Source organism: Trifolium pratense, linkage group LG3 (genome assembly GCF_020283565.1).
Source record: "Trifolium pratense cultivar HEN17-A07 linkage group LG3, ARS_RC_1.1, whole genome shotgun sequence".
Classification (NCBI taxonomy): Eukaryota; Viridiplantae; Streptophyta; class Magnoliopsida; order Fabales; family Fabaceae; genus Trifolium; species Trifolium pratense.
Genome location: NC_060061.1, coordinates 17,386,573 through 17,403,375, shown reverse-complemented (window position 1 = coordinate 17,403,375; position 16,803 = coordinate 17,386,573). Strand labels below are relative to the sequence as shown.

Sequence of the window (16,803 nt, the reverse complement as noted above, 5' to 3'; positions counted from 1 at the left end):
TATCATTAGATGGTTTAGCTTGAAAAATTCATAATCACTAGATGCTTGCCGCAAAAAGTAGTGGGTACGTGGACCGTTTTGTGCTGTTGGTGAGTTCATTCACCTTAAGTTACTAGGGACTTCTATTTTGTCATTTAGGATTAACTAGGAGTTTGGATATTTCATTGTTCTGCATTTATTTCTTTAGGATAAGGCCTAATTCCCCTGAGAAGAATAGATATATCCCTACCTTGTATCCGAATGTTCTTAATTTATCAACATTTTTTTTTTGCCAATCTTCACCCTTGAATTCACTTTTATTTTTCTTTTCTCCTTTATCTCTGTTTCCAAATCAAGGGTTGAAAATAAAATTCACCCTCATGTTAATGGAGAGAATCATCTCTCTTATTTTATTATTACTCGTTCTGTTTTAAAATAAATGTTATTTTACCAACAAAAAAAATTCAAAATAATGTTATTTACATTTTTTATTAGCTTTCACCACTAGTTTAATCTGGTTCGGAGATCATTTATAGCATTAAGTGGTTTCAGTCCCCTCCCGATCGCAGTTGTACGGGATCTAATCGTGGTTCACCCTATCAAGTTCAACGTCAATCATTACTAAACCAACCAACAATTGATTATTATGTATACTACTACAAAATATTATATTTCATTTTGATTAATAATTAATAAAATTAGTTTAATAAAAATGTCATTGCATATACTACTAAAAATATTACGACTTGTATTTCTTAATCAATACTCTCTCTCTCTCTCACACAATGAGTGAGTTAGTTGACTGCGTCACGCATGCCAAGTATAATAGTAAAAATTATAAAAATATGATATTTTGAAAATTCTCATCGAGATAAATCCAACATCTTATATGCTAATATTTGTTTTTATTTATTAGTAGAAAAATAGGTTCAAAACAAGATACTCCCTCCAGACACAAATATAAGCAAAAAACACTTTAAATTTTGGTCATTATTATAAGCAAAAGTTAACCATTTTAAAACTAATTAATACTACTATTCCTAATATACCCTTATTTAATTATATTTTATTTTAGACATTTATTTCACTTTTATACTTTTACACTTTTTAAAATGGGTAATATAGTAAACTTAACTCATGTTTTGTATTAAATCAAGAAAATTAACTAAACTTCTAAATTTTTTAAACACCGCGTAAATAGTTTTCTTGTTTATATTTGTGTTCGGAGAGAGTATGTAAATAATATATATAGTCAAAATAATTTACTTATTTTGAGACGGAAAAAATAGTATACTGTATAAAAATTATAAGTGCACCCATTTTAAAAGAAGGGTGCTGTTAACATTCGTGGGAGTAACGAGTAAGTACATGAAAATAGATGAATCATCAGCAAAATATAGCCGTTTGTTCTTGAAATTAGAAACATGACGTTGTCCACAACAAAATTTCGACCTAAGAAGCTATCCTATGAATCTGTCTACAGATTCCGTACAAAGATGAGACAGTCCATTGACGCTTTTGTGGCAACCTCCATTAAATACTATGACTATACTATTTTTTTGAAATTTGAGTTATCCAAAATTGCTTCTAGTACTTTTCAATTTCATCATTGAATTTCTCAACGTCAAACACAAACCCATACCATCACCTCATTGGTGGAGTATCTTCATCATAACGTAACGGTAAGTAGAAAGTGTATTCCCTTCGTCCCAAAATATAAGTAAAAATTGGTTAACAAAAGTGGATGTATTTGGTCCAAATCTTTAACCAAATACATCAAGTTTCATTGACTCACTTTTACTTATATTTTGGGACGGAGGGAGTATATTAAAATAAATTGTTTTATAAAATTTTGAGATATGATATAAAAAAATGATATAGAGTACTAGTATATGATTAGTGGGATCAATAATATTCTACCCCACAAGTTTTGAGTCGCCAAAAAACATGAATAGGATGAGAAAAACATCGAACTAGAAGAAGATAGTAACATTCAATCCTAAGCATACTAGAAGATAGTAATATTCAATCTTAAGCATGAATAACATTATAATCAATACGAATTTTACAAAATCGATCGAAGTTAAAATCATTAAAAATAATTTTCAGCCACAGTGGATTGTGCAAGACAGACACTGTAGATATCGGGCAAGAATTACACCCTCAATTATGGTACTAAAACCATTGCGCAATGATTTTAAGTCCATTCTACTATGGTACAAAGACCATTCTTATATGGTAACTAAGACCATTCAAATCATAGGGAATATGACACTATGGTCATTCTTAAATATAAAGGAACTGTGATACTATGATCACTTTTAAAATTAAAATATATTAATAATACTAATACTAATACTAATATTAGTATCTCAAAACAAATTGAATAAACTTCAAAATTATTCTCTAAGCTATTAGGAACACAACCTAATACAAATCTTTCTAATTAATTTGCATAACCAATTAATAAAAACAATTGATATGAATAATTCATTCATTCTAAGTTTAATATGATAAAGTTCCACGTTATTATTAACTACCACAATTGAATTTGAGAAACACTGGGTACACTCAATAGCATGCAGTGTATATAACCACCACAATACTATTTCTATAGTGATCTATAATTAAAATAAAATAGTGAAAACCTTGTGAAGTCTTCACAATATCAACATACCTGTGAAAATCATGTCACGGCAAGACAATATTATGACTATGTGATTTCTTTCTTTGTTTCAATAAGTGACGTGGTATCTGTAATTGTCTTTTTAAATTTTAAGCAACCTCTTGCACTTGACAACATTGAATTAATATTGCTTGGGAAACAGAGCATGGTTGAGGTATGTTGTTACTAGTGAGCAGTTTCTCAATCTCTCTCTGCAATTGCCTTGGCGGCTAGGATATATATTTTGTTAAAAAAGGATAACTAAGTGCTCCTGCTTTTTCTCTAAATTATAACAAAACAAGACTAAGCCCTCAACTGATACGTGAGGGTATGGCTTTGAAAAAGTCAAATAGAAATCACTAAGTTTTAAGTAAAGTCTCACTCACAATAAAAATGTGCAAATTAATAAATGTGGGATTTAATATTTTATTCTCAAAATACACATTAGTATATAATACATACTAATATGTTCTAGTACCCAATGTGGGACTCAAACATTTTTATTTTATTTTCAATTCACACAATATTATGCTCTTTGTTCCAACATCATATAGATCATCCATAGAAATTTTTAGAAAAATTAAAAATCATTTGATATGTTATTGAGATCCATCAAAATTAAAGGTTTATAAGTTTATCTCTATTTGTGTAACAATTTTATTTATAAATTTTTTTGACAAAATTAAACAAGATCTTCTTTATCCTATTTATTTATAACAGATTTGCCCACTATCTTATTTTTTCTCAAATCGATCTTTTATGTTCATAAACGTGTACATGTTAATCATTTATCTTATTTTTTCGACACACAATCTTTTATCTTCATAAACATGCACAAATTAGTTTTTTTTATCTTTATAAATGTGATGAATTAATCATTTATCATATTCATTTGTAATATAATGAAGGGTTCACATGAAAACATGTGAAAAGTTTGAAACATATCATTAAACCTATATTTTTTTCTTTCAAGTTTGGTATATTTAGAATTTAATGGAAATTGAAGGTTTCAATTTTAGAGTTTAAAAGAAGATTGAAACGTTAAAAGCAACCAAAACACATCGATTTATAAAATTTTTAGGTATATTTGAATGTACTTTATTACTATAAATTAGTGAAGAAAATGATGAACGTGATGCAGATGAGGATGAATAAGAATAAAAAAAAAATTACGGATATTAAAAAAGACAATTGAAATAATAAATTTGTCTTAAAAGTGTGTGACTATTATTAAATTACCCTTGTGCACAAATGTATTTACTATTGATTTTTTTTTGTGAACCGGATATCTGATGGTGGCTCTGCAAGTGCACAAAATTGCAACAAACTAATAAAGTGATAAGTTATCGTTCTCCACAGAGATTGTGCCAAAATTACTAGTTTCGCTTAGGAATTTAGAAAGTAAGAGTGCTTTGCATTTGCTTTGTTTGTTTGAAAGAGTTTTGCATTCAAAAGTAAATAATAATAAAGTAAATAAAAGACAAACAAGTAAAGAGAAATAATGATAAAAAGGTGTCCGAGTAGACACACGGGGTGGTTAAGTGTTTCAAATCCCTCCCTTACTCCTGCTTGGTAACTAGCATTATACTTGTCTTCATTACTAGTTATAGTCTACCAGATTAATTTCCATCAAAATAAGCCTAGTATTACTATTCTTATTTCTATTGCAATCTGACTTAGGTCTAATCATTATAGCTTCGATAGGTTTAAACTTCATTATCTCATATCATTAGCTTTAACGGGTTCAGCCTCTTTGAGTGTGTTCAAACCTTTAGAAGTTCAGTATCTAACAAGTTCTCTACGCCCGCTCGATTTCCTAATATCATTGCAGAATTTAACTACGTATGATTCTTAATCCTACCCCTACCTCATATACTGAATTTAATGGTCTTATAGTTGGTAGGATGAATTGTCTTTTTAGTCCGGCCTATTAATTCTGCAGTCACGGGATCAATTAATTTCCTCTAGGTTCATCCACTAATGTGATCAATATTAAGAATGAAGAATTAAAAAAAGACAATTATAGAAAATAACTCAATAACAATCGGATATAAACTTTATCGAACCATAATTACATGTCTCAAGCATTCATAAGGGAGTTCATCTACTCGACCTAACCTAGAAAAAATAAATTACAAAGACAATAAAAGAAAAAAACATTATCGGCCTTAAAGTTCTTTGACCCTCCTTGCCTCCTCCTAAGAGATCTCCTAACTCTAGAGTGAATATTGAATAACTCTCAATATTTCTGAAAGAATAATTTATTGTTAACTTTACATATATAAATTGATAGTATTATTAATAAGAGATGTATTTAAAAATTTATAAAAAAGAGACAAACTATTTTTGAAAAAAAGTCTTATAATTGAAAACCTTGGAAGAATTTGATAGAAAAGAATATTCATATGATTAAGTATAATTATATTTGTAATTATTTTATTTATGATTGTCGTTATTCATAGGTTATTATTAGTGTATATATAAAAATAATTACAAATAAATACAAATATAATTATACTTAATAACATGAATATTCTATTCTATATGTATTCACAACAATTTTATTTTCCAAAGCTAACATTTTTTAAAAAGGGGGAATGATTTTGGGCATTAGCTGCTATAAATCAACCCTCACACTCACATAACACCATCATCACTTCACTTTCCTTTCCTCTCCTATTTCTTTCTAGATTACTTTCTCTTACAAAGAGAAATGGCCAAAACCCTTGCAATGTTGCTTCTTTTCCTTCAACTAACCTCTTTCATTGCATTTGCCGAACACCTTGAAACTCTTCCACCAACTTACCCTCCTCATCACTCACATTCTCCACTTCACCCTCCAACTAAGTCACCACATCATCCACCGTCTAACGCCCCTCACCACCATCATCACCACCATAATCACACACCATCCCCTGCTCCTTCCCCTATTTCTCACACTCCTTCACACCCTCCTCACCATTCTACCCATGTTCCTGCTAAACCACCAACTGGTCACCACCACCATCATCACCCACCTGCTTATGCTCCTGTTAAGCCTCCTATTCACACTCCCGTTGTTCCAACACACCCACCATTGCACCCCCCTGTTCCAGCTCACCCACCATTGCATCCTTCTCCTGTTCCTAGACGCTTTATAGCTGTTCAAGGTGTTGTTTATGTAAAATCTTGCAAGTATGCTGGTGTTCATACTCTCTTGGGGAGCTAAAGCACTTCATGGTTTGTTTCTCAACTTTTAACTTCACTATTTTTGTTTTCTCAGTAATGTCATTCTCATAGATCTTTTGTGATACAGTGATATTTCAACTTTTGTATATTTTGTACACTTTCCCAGTAATGTCATTATTTTTCTTTTTGTTGCTAAAAGACAATGACCATTATTAATTTTGTTTTCAAAATTGAATATTGAAGGTGCCGTTGTGAAGCTACAATGTAACAGCACAAAGTACAAGTTTGTTCAAACACATAAGACTGATAAGAATGGTTATTTCTTCATTGAAGGCCCAAAGAGTATCAAAACCTATGCACCTCATAAGTGTAATGTTGTTTTGGTTAGTGCTCCAAATGGGCTGTGTAACGACCCAAAATTTAGTATTCGTTATTTAATTATTTTATTACGCGAGGGCGTGATTTATAATTAAATTATTAAGCGGCGAATAATCATTTAGCGAGAACGTAAGTTAATGAGCGAGAAGTTATGTTGTTTGGGCCTTTGGGCGTGGAATAGGCATTGGGCCTAAGCCAAGTGGGCTTGGATCCATGAGAATAGAGAGAGCTATAAGTAGCATAAGTTTGGGTGAATAGTCTCATAAGTTACAATTCCATGAGAAGTTCAAGAGCTTAGCTAGGGCAAGGAGCTCATGAGGGAGAGGAAGAGCTCGTGGGAGAGAAAGAGAAGAGCAAGCTTGTGGATTCGTCGAGCTAAGGTACGAGAGTTAGATTACATATTCGTGAGTGATTCGAAAGAGGGGAGGATGTCGATTCCTCCATTCCCAAACTCTTTCCACTCTATTTTCTTGTGGGTTTTGTGGGTGATTTTCTTAATGGAAAATGGATTCTTTTGATCCTAACATGTTTAGTGAACTCATGGTAGATGAGGTAAACAACTTTGGGGAGTTGAAAGTGGGTATATGTAGATGTTTGATCAATGATTTGCATGTTTTGTTAAACTTGCTTAATATGCAAGAAATTGACATGATTTTGATTGTTTGAGGTATTTGGATGTTTGGAAGGGATGATTAATGTTCCTTGATACCATATATGTTTGAAATGACTGTTTATATGAATTTATAACATGTTTGGATGAATTTTTGAGTTGATTTGATGTTAAACCGCCTTATTGAAACTCAAGAACAGATATTTTTCTGGTATAGTTCGCTAAGCGACCAGGAGTTCGCTGTAGCGAACATGTTCGCTGAAGCTCGCCAAAGCTCGCCATGAGCAGGTGACTTCCTGGTGAGGTTCGCCAAGTCTCGCTAAGGCTTCGCTTAGCGAAGGCCTCTGTGACAGCAAATTTTGTTAATGTTTGTAAGTGTAATTAGGCACTTGTAACATGGTTTAAGGGTATCCTTACATGATTGTTGATACATGTTGATACTGTTAATACTTATTGTTAATCGTTATATGATCGATAAACGTGTGTGCAATAAGTTGTAGCTTAAAGTGAGCAATGTGATGTTTTAGCATTAATTTGCAATGTTAAGGAAATGATGTGTGTTTTATGACATAAGTGTAAATGAAACTTTATGTGTATAAAAATGGTTATGCAGATAATTATCATGTGAATAATTATGATTGGAGTGATAGGATATTGTGTTATCCTAATGTGTTAGATGTTGGAATTGTGTTTCCGCATCAGTGAATGAATAGCTTCGAGCTAGATAGCGTCATGTATTTGATGTGTTTAAAAGTAATCATGCATTCATGAATAAATTGTGATATTGGAATCATGTGTATTCCAATAGAGTAAATGGACTATGTTTTCCAAAAGTGGCCGAAGATGGGATTATGTTATCCGAAATCTAGAGCCCATATCCAAACATGATATAAAACTGTGTGACTCCTCTTTATGAGTGAGATGGTTGATGATAACCGAGATCCGACATGATTTTAAACTGTATTGATGATGATCCTGCATGATCTAAAACTGACACCATCCAGCAACGATGTAAAACTGAATGAGATGGTCTAAGTTGGCCAGCATCCTGCATGATGTAAAACTGATGTAGAGTCCGTGCATGACTATAATCTGAACAGTCCGTACATGACTATAATCTGAACAGTCCGTCATGACTGAAATCTGAACAATGTAAATTGGTACCACATGCATTAGTCGTGTCTAGGGATGACATGACATTGGATAATTGGCATTAGATGCATTAGGGTAAATGCACATGTATTTGATAATTGTTATGTGACAATATCCGATTGGATTGTAATGTGTTTTCCGTATGTGTTAAGCTTTGGTATTTACTAATTATTTAATACTATGATTGTTGCCATGTCTTGGTATGTGAGCAGAGTCCGTCATGACTATAAAATGAACACTTTGGTAGTGTCCGAGAAGACGTGAAACTATATGATTGGTGTGTTTGTAAATGAATGATTGATTGGTAGTCGTATTTGACGATGTATGTGCGTGAGTTAGAAATGTATGATAGCGTGTGAAGTGTGTAGTATACTACTCACACTTATATTTATGTTTATGTTTTCTAACTCTCTGCTATGTGTATTTGCTGGACCTTTGGGGGTCCAGGTTGACAGGTTATGTGTTAACCTCGTCCGAGTGCAATGGTGAAGCTCTGCTCTGATTGAGACACGGGAAAAAGGGGTTTTTATATGTATATGCATGTAGTCCTCTTAGTATACTCTGTTGGTCTTAAGCTTTCATTTGAAAAGTATCCGTTTTGTATAACTAATAACGCATCGTTCGATGCGAGGTTTTGTTTTTAGTTCATTCGAATATTTTACTAGATAAATGTATTCGTATTATCTTTGAATGAAGTTTGTGATATTCAAACCAGCGCTTTATAAATCAGATTTTCAATTTTTCCGCTGCGTATTTTCGAAAAAGATTTTATAAAGGCAGAGTTAATTAAATAACGGGTTTGGGTGTTACAAAGTGGTATCAGAGCAGGTCGTCTTCGGACTGTGAGGTTAGGTGTCAATCAGAGCCGGTCTGTGCATTCAGATCGAGTGAGCATGTGTGCCAGTTGTGTCTGTCTGTTTTTGTTGTGTATTATTATGTTTATAGCTTGAGTGTTTACTTAAGTGTGAATGTATTCTCGTGTTGAGAAGTTGTTGAAAGCATGCTATATTTTATATATATATATATATATATACATGTTTGAATTGATTTTGTGGAATTCATATCTGTGAGTGATATGAAATGTAATGCATGTACTTGACTCGATGTCTTGTGTACATGGATGTTTCATTGTCTTACATATAGTTTAGTTATAAATATATGTATAGACATGTGGTAGTAATTATGTATGCTAGTTGTTACGTAGGTTGTTACGTTAGCATAGACTGGAATAGTGTGTTTATGTATTTTGCAGTGGTGTGTATGTCAAGAGGACTGCACCGGGGTTTTGAGTAGATGCTTAGATATCTTACCTTATGTTTACCCTTTGCATACGACATGCATGTGAATGCTGTCGGTATTAGATTTCTCTTGGGAGGAATAGATTTGGAATCGATAGGACGGTTAGGTGCTTACACCGGATGTTCTAGTGGAAGTGTAAAGGTGGGTTTGAGATAAGTGGGGGAGAAGATTTTGTCTCTCCAAGATGTTTCGAACGCGAGAAGTAAGGACGAATAGAGATGTTCTTGAAGTGGATTGTTTAAGATTGAGTAGCGTTGTTCGAAGTGGAGTTCTTATTTGGAGAATATTTGGAGGAAGTATCAGATGATCATTTCGGAGTGAGTCGGAATGAAGTTGTTTAGCCGTAAGGAGAATGTGGCCATTGGGGAACGATGGAGCAGATTGAATGTTAAGTGAAAACCGTTGCTGGGAAACGAAGAAGACGTGTGCGTCGAGGGTAAGAAAACCTAGTGATGATCATACGACGAGTATGCGAATGGTGGATACCTTGAGGGTTAAGTTAAGTGGGAGATTGATGTCAAGGATGGAAGGTGTGGTTAGGGAACTGAAGACCCGATTACAATAAGTGGGACTGGTGGTGTTTCTAGCGGAACTCGTAGCAAGAATGTTCCATTGTTTGGTTGTCTTTCACTTGATGGTTCATCCTCAAAGGGGAGGAAGAGTGATAAAGATGGAAGCTTTGTTGATGAAAAGTTTTCAGAGGAATCTGATGAGAGTTGTGTTGGAATCAACAAGACGGAGATCATGGTTGTTTGGAAATCAACTTTTGATAGTAGCTGAGATTTAAATACAGAATTACTAGGTGATCAAGAAGAGCCTAGGAAGGATTTATAAAGGTTGAGTATGTTTGAACCGAGTAGTCATTTCTTGGAAGGATTTGAGAAACTTAGAAATAGAGGTGGAGCCTTGTAAACCGTTAGTGTTAGTTAACCACGGAATGAGAATGAAGTTATGAAGATATCATAATAAGATTAGCAAACTTTTTAAGTTATCAAGTGGCATATGATTGTACAAGTAGTAGAGTTATTCCAAGATGGAAGTGGGATAACAAATCGAAGGATTTCATAAGAAGTTTATAGAGGAAGGAAATGAATCCATTTGGACAATAATCAGACAACTAGTGTCTAAGATTGGATGAAACCTTAGAGGTTGATGAGAAGCTAAGTGCGAAGTGTTATCTTTGGATGTTTGGGGATAAGAAAGTTAGCCTTTGGAAACGTGTCAAGCACGAGTATTAGAGAGACGTAAGAAAGTGACTTATGTCAAGTAAGAATTTGCGGAAAGGACTATCTCACACATAAGTAATTGTTGTGTTTGGAAAATGTGTGTTGAGAATTTGGAAGTGATGCTTGAAGCAAGTATCAGAGATGTTTTGTAGCAATTGGAAAATTATTTATGGAATGGAAAAGTCGGTGGAGACTAAGTGATGTTGGGAACATCGTATATGTTGGAGTAGTATAGTAATACTATGTGGTAAGGAAATAAAATATTTTGGATATTTTCATCATGGACGATGAAATGATAGTTAGTCGACGAGTGACTTAAGGTAATATTCTGGATAAAAGTACCTTGACGGAAAAGTGACATTGGAAAGGTCATGTTAAGGAAGTCAGAAATTGGATAAGAGATTATTTGGAAAATAAAACAGTTATGCTGAATGTTCGACGCGATGATTTGGGGAATTGCAAGGAAAAAAAAAAAAAAAAGAATTTGACGGTTGGAATGAGATTCGGCACAGTGAAACGATTTAAGAAAATGTTGAGAACCTATGGAACTTAAGGAGTTGCGGAGTATGCAACAGAGGTGTCTTTTCGGAGTGCATTAGACGGAGTAGAATTTGTTTTTGGGGCGGTGCTGTGAGTACCGTAAGATGTTAAGAGAAAGTTTTAAGTAGTTTGATGAGAATGGTTTATGCCATCATCACGATTGTTGACTATCTATCGACAAATCAAGGGATTAGCTGTCCTTGATCTATTGTTGATGAGTAGACGAGATTGTGTCGATTGGGATTGACTGATTTTGTCAAACTTGGTTTGGTTTGGAGTTTGTGTGTGTTGTTGGTACGAATTCAGAAGAAGTGTGATTTTGAATCGGAGTTTGTGTAAGAGACCGTATCGGTTAAGGTATTATGACTAGAAAACCCGTTGGTTAGAATGCAAGTTGGAAATTAGAAAGTCGGATGAGGGAGTTTATCCGGAGTTGTGTTTTAGTCGGGTAATTTTCGAGGGCGAAAATCTTTTAAGGGGGGTAGAATTGTAACGACCCAAAATTTAGTATTCGTTATTTAATTATTTTATTACGCGAGGGCGTGATTTATAATTAAATTATTAAGCGGCGAATAATCATTTAGCGAGAACGTAAGTTAATGAGCGAGAAGTTATGTTGTTTGGGCCTTTGGGCGTGGAATAGGCATTGGGCCTAAGCCAAGTGGGCTTGGATCCATGAGAATAGAGAGAGCTATAAGTAGCATAAGTTTGGGTGAATAGTCTCATAAGTTACAATTCCATGAGAAGTTCAAGAGCTTAGCTAGGGCAAGGAGCTCATGAGGGAGAGGAAGAGCTCGTGGGAGAGAAAGAGAAGAGCAAGCTTGTGGATTCGTCGAGCTAAGGTACGAGAGTTAGATTACATATTCGTGAGTGATTCGAAAGAGGGGAGGATGTCGATTCCTCCATTCCCAAACTCTTTCCACTCTATTTTCTTGTGGGTTTTGTGGGTGATTTTCTTAATGGAAAATGGATTCTTTTGATCCTAACATGTTTAGTGAACTCATGGTAGATGAGGTAAACAACTTTGGGGAGTTGAAAGTGGGTATATGTAGATGTTTGATCAATGATTTGCATGTTTTGTTAAACTTGCTTAATATGCAAGAAATTGACATGATTTTGATTGTTTGAGGTATTTGGATGTTTGGAAGGGATGATTAATGTTCCTTGATACCATATATGTTTGAAATGACTGTTTATATGAATTTATAACATGTTTGGATGAATTTTTGAGTTGATTTGATGTTAAACCGCCTTATTGAAACTCAAGAACAGATATTTTTCTGGTATAGTTCGCTAAGCGACCAGGAGTTCGCTGTAGCGAACATGTTCGCTGAAGCTCGCCAAAGCTCGCCATGAGCAGGTGACTTCCTGGTGAGGTTCGCCAAGTCTCGCTAAGGCTTCGCTTAGCGAAGGCCTCTGTGACAGCAAATTTTGTTAATGTTTGTAAGTGTAATTAGGCACTTGTAACATGGTTTAAGGGTATCCTTACATGATTGTTGATACATGTTGATACTGTTAATACTTATTGTTAATCGTTATATGATCGATAAACGTGTGTGCAATAAGTTGTAGCTTAAAGTGAGCAATGTGATGTTTTAGCATTAATTTGCAATGTTAAGGAAATGATGTGTGTTTTATGACATAAGTGTAAATGAAACTTTATGTGTATAAAAATGGTTATGCAGATAATTATCATGTGAATAATTATGATTGGAGTGATAGGATATTGTGTTATCCTAATGTGTTAGATGTTGGAATTGTGTTTCCGCATCAGTGAATGAATAGCTTCGAGCTAGATAGCGTCATGTATTTGATGTGTTTAAAAGTAATCATGCATTCATGAATAAATTGTGATATTGGAATCATGTGTATTCCAATAGAGTAAATGGACTATGTTTTCCAAAAGTGGCCGAAGATGGGATTATGTTATCCGAAATCTAGAGCCCATATCCAAACATGATATAAAACTGTGTGACTCCTCTTTATGAGTGAGATGGTTGATGATAACCGAGATCCGACATGATTTTAAACTGTATTGATGATGATCCTGCATGATCTAAAACTGACACCATCCAGCAACGATGTAAAACTGAATGAGATGGTATAAGTTGGCCAGCATCCTGCATGATGTAAAACTGATGTAGAGTCCATGCATGACTATAATCTGAACAGTCCGTACATGACTATAATCTGAACAGTCCGTCATGACTGAAATCTGAACAATGTAAATTGGTACCACATGCATTAGTCGTGTCTAGGGATGACATGACATTGGATAATTGGCATTAGATGCATTAGGGTAAATGCACATGTATTTGATAATTGTTATGTGACAATATCCGATTGGATTGTAATGTGTTTTCCGTATGTGTTAAGCTTTGGTATTTACTAATTATTTAATACTATGATTGTTGCCATGTCTTGGTATGTGAGCAGAGTCCGTCATGACTATAAAATGAACACTTTGGTAGTGTCCGAGAAGACGTGAAACTATATGATTGGTGTGTTTGTAAATGAATGATTGATTGGTAGTCGTATTTGACGATGTATGTGCGTGAGTTAGAAATGTATGATAGCGTGTGAAGTGTGTAGTATACTACTCACACTTATATTTATGTTTATGTTTTCTAACTCTCTGCTATGTGTATTTGCTGGACCTTTGGGGGTCCAGGTTGACAGGTTATGTGTTAGCCTCGTCCGAGTGCAATGGTGAAGCTCTGCTCTGATTGAGACACGGGAAAAAGGGGTTTTTATATGTATATGCATGTAGTCCTCTTAGTATACTCTGTTGGTCTTAAGCTTTCATTTGAAAAGTATCCGTTTTGTATAACTAATAACGCATCGTTCGATGCGAGGTTTTGTTTTTAGTTCATTCGAATATTTTACTAGATAAATGTATTCGTATTATCTTTGAATGAAGTTTGTGATATTCAAACCAGCGCTTTATAAATCAGATTTTCAATTTTTCCGCTGCGTATTTTCGAAAAAGATTTTATAAAGGCAGAGTTAATTAAATAACGGGTTTGGGTGTTACAGGCTGAAGCCTTCAAATCTTAATGGTGGGCTTACTGGTGCTGCTCTTAGGTCCGGGAAACCTTATGTGTCTAAGGGTCTTCATTTCACTATTTACACTGTTGGGCCTCTTGCATTTGAGCCCAAATGTCCTCGTTAATTAAGATGATTAGAATATTAAAAAATTAATTTCGAGTTTATTTATAAATTAGATTGTTGTGTTTTAGTGTTAGGAGGTTGGTTTCATCTTGTGTTAAAATATGGTGTTTACTTTTGAGCTTGAATCATCACTACATGATAAAGAGTGATGTTATGTGTGTGTGATTTATGGTTCTTGTAAGAATTATTATTAAATACTAGTATTAATTAAAGAAATGATGTTTATCGCTTTTGTTTAATTTGTTTACTCTAATCTATTTGTCGTTTTATTTACCAAGAAAATTGTCGGATTTATTTTTATAAAAGACTTAAATTAACGAATTAAACGAGGGGTAGTAGAAACCTCACAATCTAAAACTAGAAGAGCATGCAAAAAATCATATTCAGAAATAATTAAATTCGGGGAGAAAGGAGCATCAAATCCCTTTTGGATAATAAATCCGAAAAATTTAGTAGATTAAACACCTCTTCTAGGAGAGGTTCGAGATAAGATGTGATGGTAAAATACGATTGAGAACAACATCTGAAACAAAGGTAGAGTCTATTTTAAAAATGACACAGTTAAGATGACGAGCAATACGCATACCATGAACTAAACTCCACATCTCAGCACCCTGAGCATTATTGCGGCCAAAGTTGCAATAAAAACCTTGAATAAGACCACCATGAGAGTCTCTAAGCAATTTGCCACACGCTGAGAAGTCATTCCTTTTACTTTGCGCTACATCTACATTAAACTTAAGAGTATCTATAGGAGGGAGCTCCCATCTAATAGGAATGATGGAGCAAAAGCTCTCCATATAAGCCGCGGGTTTAATAATACTATTAACTACCATTTGCACTCGGTTAGCTATATGAAGAAGCCAAATGTGTCGAAGGTTGGAATACTAATTAAAAACCAATCATTACGATCCTTCCACAATGATTTGATAGAGACGCCAAAAACAGTCACCCAACTCCAAGTGTATTTTCAATATCTCCATTATCAAGGTACCATTCAAGCCAAGACATGAGATCCATGCTAAAGAATTTTGCCCAATTATCAGGTTTGATAATTGAGGACCAAAATTTCATTATTTCTTCGAAGTCTCTTAATACATGCATAATGGATTCAAGTCTTTGTTGGCGCTGGGGACAACTATTGCCATTTGTCATATTGATATTGTGGTTCTCTTCATTAGTCATAAGACTACCACGACCCACTTTCCGGAAAAAAGAACGGATCCTATTAGGACCTTTCCATTTCTAAACTAGATTTCTATTAGGACATTTCCATTTATAAATTTTTTAGGTATATTTGAATGTACTTACTATAAATTAGTGAAAAAAATGATGAACGTGATGCAGATGAGGATGAATAAGATAAAAAAAATTACGGATATTTAAAAAGACTATTGAAATAATAAATTTGTCTTAAAAGTGTGTGACTATTATTAAATTACCCTGTATTTACTATTGATTTTTTTTTTGTGTGAACCGGATATCGTCTGCACGCAATTGCAGAGACTAATCCCACGAGCCATGTGGGACCCAAATGGCGACAAGCTCTCCCTATGAATTTTAACGTTGCTACATATCCAAGCGAGATATCAAACTCAGAACCTTGATTAAGTTAGAAGAGACTCGTGCCATATCATATCAGCGCTCTTGATATTTATTGTTAACTTTACATATATATAAATTGATAGTAGTATTAATAAGAGATGTATTTAAAAATTAATAATAATTGCACCTAAAAATTTATAAAAAAGAGACAAACTATTTTTGAAAAAAAGTCTTATAATTAAAAACCTTGGAAGAATTTTTAGAAAAGAATATTCATGTGATTAAGTATAATTATATTTATAATTATTTTATTTATGATTGTCATTATTCATAGGTTATTATTAGTGTATATATAAAAATAATTACAAATAAATACAAATATAATTATACTTAATAACATGAATATTCTATTCTATATGTATTCACAACAATTTTATTTTCCAAAGCTAACATTTTTTAAAAAGGGGGAATGATTTTGGGCATTAGCTGCTATAAATCAACCCTCACACTCACATAACACCATCATCACTTCACTTTCCTTTCCTCTCCTATCTTTTTCTAGATTACTTTCTCTTACAAAGAGAAATGGCCAAAACCCTTGCAATGTGGCTTCTTTTCCTTCAACTAACCTCTTTCATTGCATTTGCCGAACACCTTGAAACTCTTCCACCAACTTACCCTCCTCATCACTCACATTCTCCACTTCACCCTCCAACTAAGTCACCACATCATCCACCGTCTAACGCCCCTCACCACCATCATCACCACCATAATCACACACCATCCCCTGCTCCTTCTGTAACACCCAAACCCATTATTTATATATTTCTACCTTTAGTAAAATCTTTTTCAAAATACGCAACGGAAAATCACAGATGAAAAACTGGTGCAAACTGCAGTATTTACGCCCGGGGCGGAAATATTTACGCCTGGGGCGGAACTTTACGCCTGAGGCGGAAATGTTTACGCCTGGGGCGGAAAAACATCTGAAAGGCTGGCTGCTCACTGCTCTGCCGTTTCAGGCGGAAATTATTGGACAGCCTCTCATTGCAACGATCATAACTTGGGCT

The 16,803-nt window shown here is 34.1% G+C and overlaps 1 protein-coding gene across 1 annotated transcript; it reads left to right on the top strand.

Annotated features, from left to right (window-relative positions):
* Positions 1-5,357: 5,357 nt before the first annotated feature.
* LOC123917419 (non-classical arabinogalactan protein 31-like) lies at positions 5,358-14,189 on the top strand. Its single transcript, XM_045969124.1, has 3 exons — positions 5,358-5,849; positions 6,043-6,212; positions 14,054-14,189. Exons 1-3 carry the CDS (start codon positions 5,358-5,360, stop codon positions 14,187-14,189), a joined length of 798 nt encoding a protein of 265 aa, XP_045825080.1.
* Positions 14,190-16,803: the final 2,614 nt, after the last annotated feature.

Coding starts and splice junctions, on each gene's coding strand:
- LOC123917419 (XM_045969124.1), top strand. CDS start 5,358: ATGGCCAAAACCCTTGCAATGTTGCTTCTTTTCCTTCAACTAACCTCT. Junction 5,850..6,042: donor TTCATACTCTCTTGGGGAGC/TAAAGCACTTCA, acceptor TTGTTTTCAAAA/TTGAATATTGAAGGTGCCGT. Junction 6,213..14,053: donor TTGGTTAGTGCTCCAAATGG/GCTGTGTAACGA, acceptor TGGGTGTTACAG/GCTGAAGCCTTCAAATCTTA.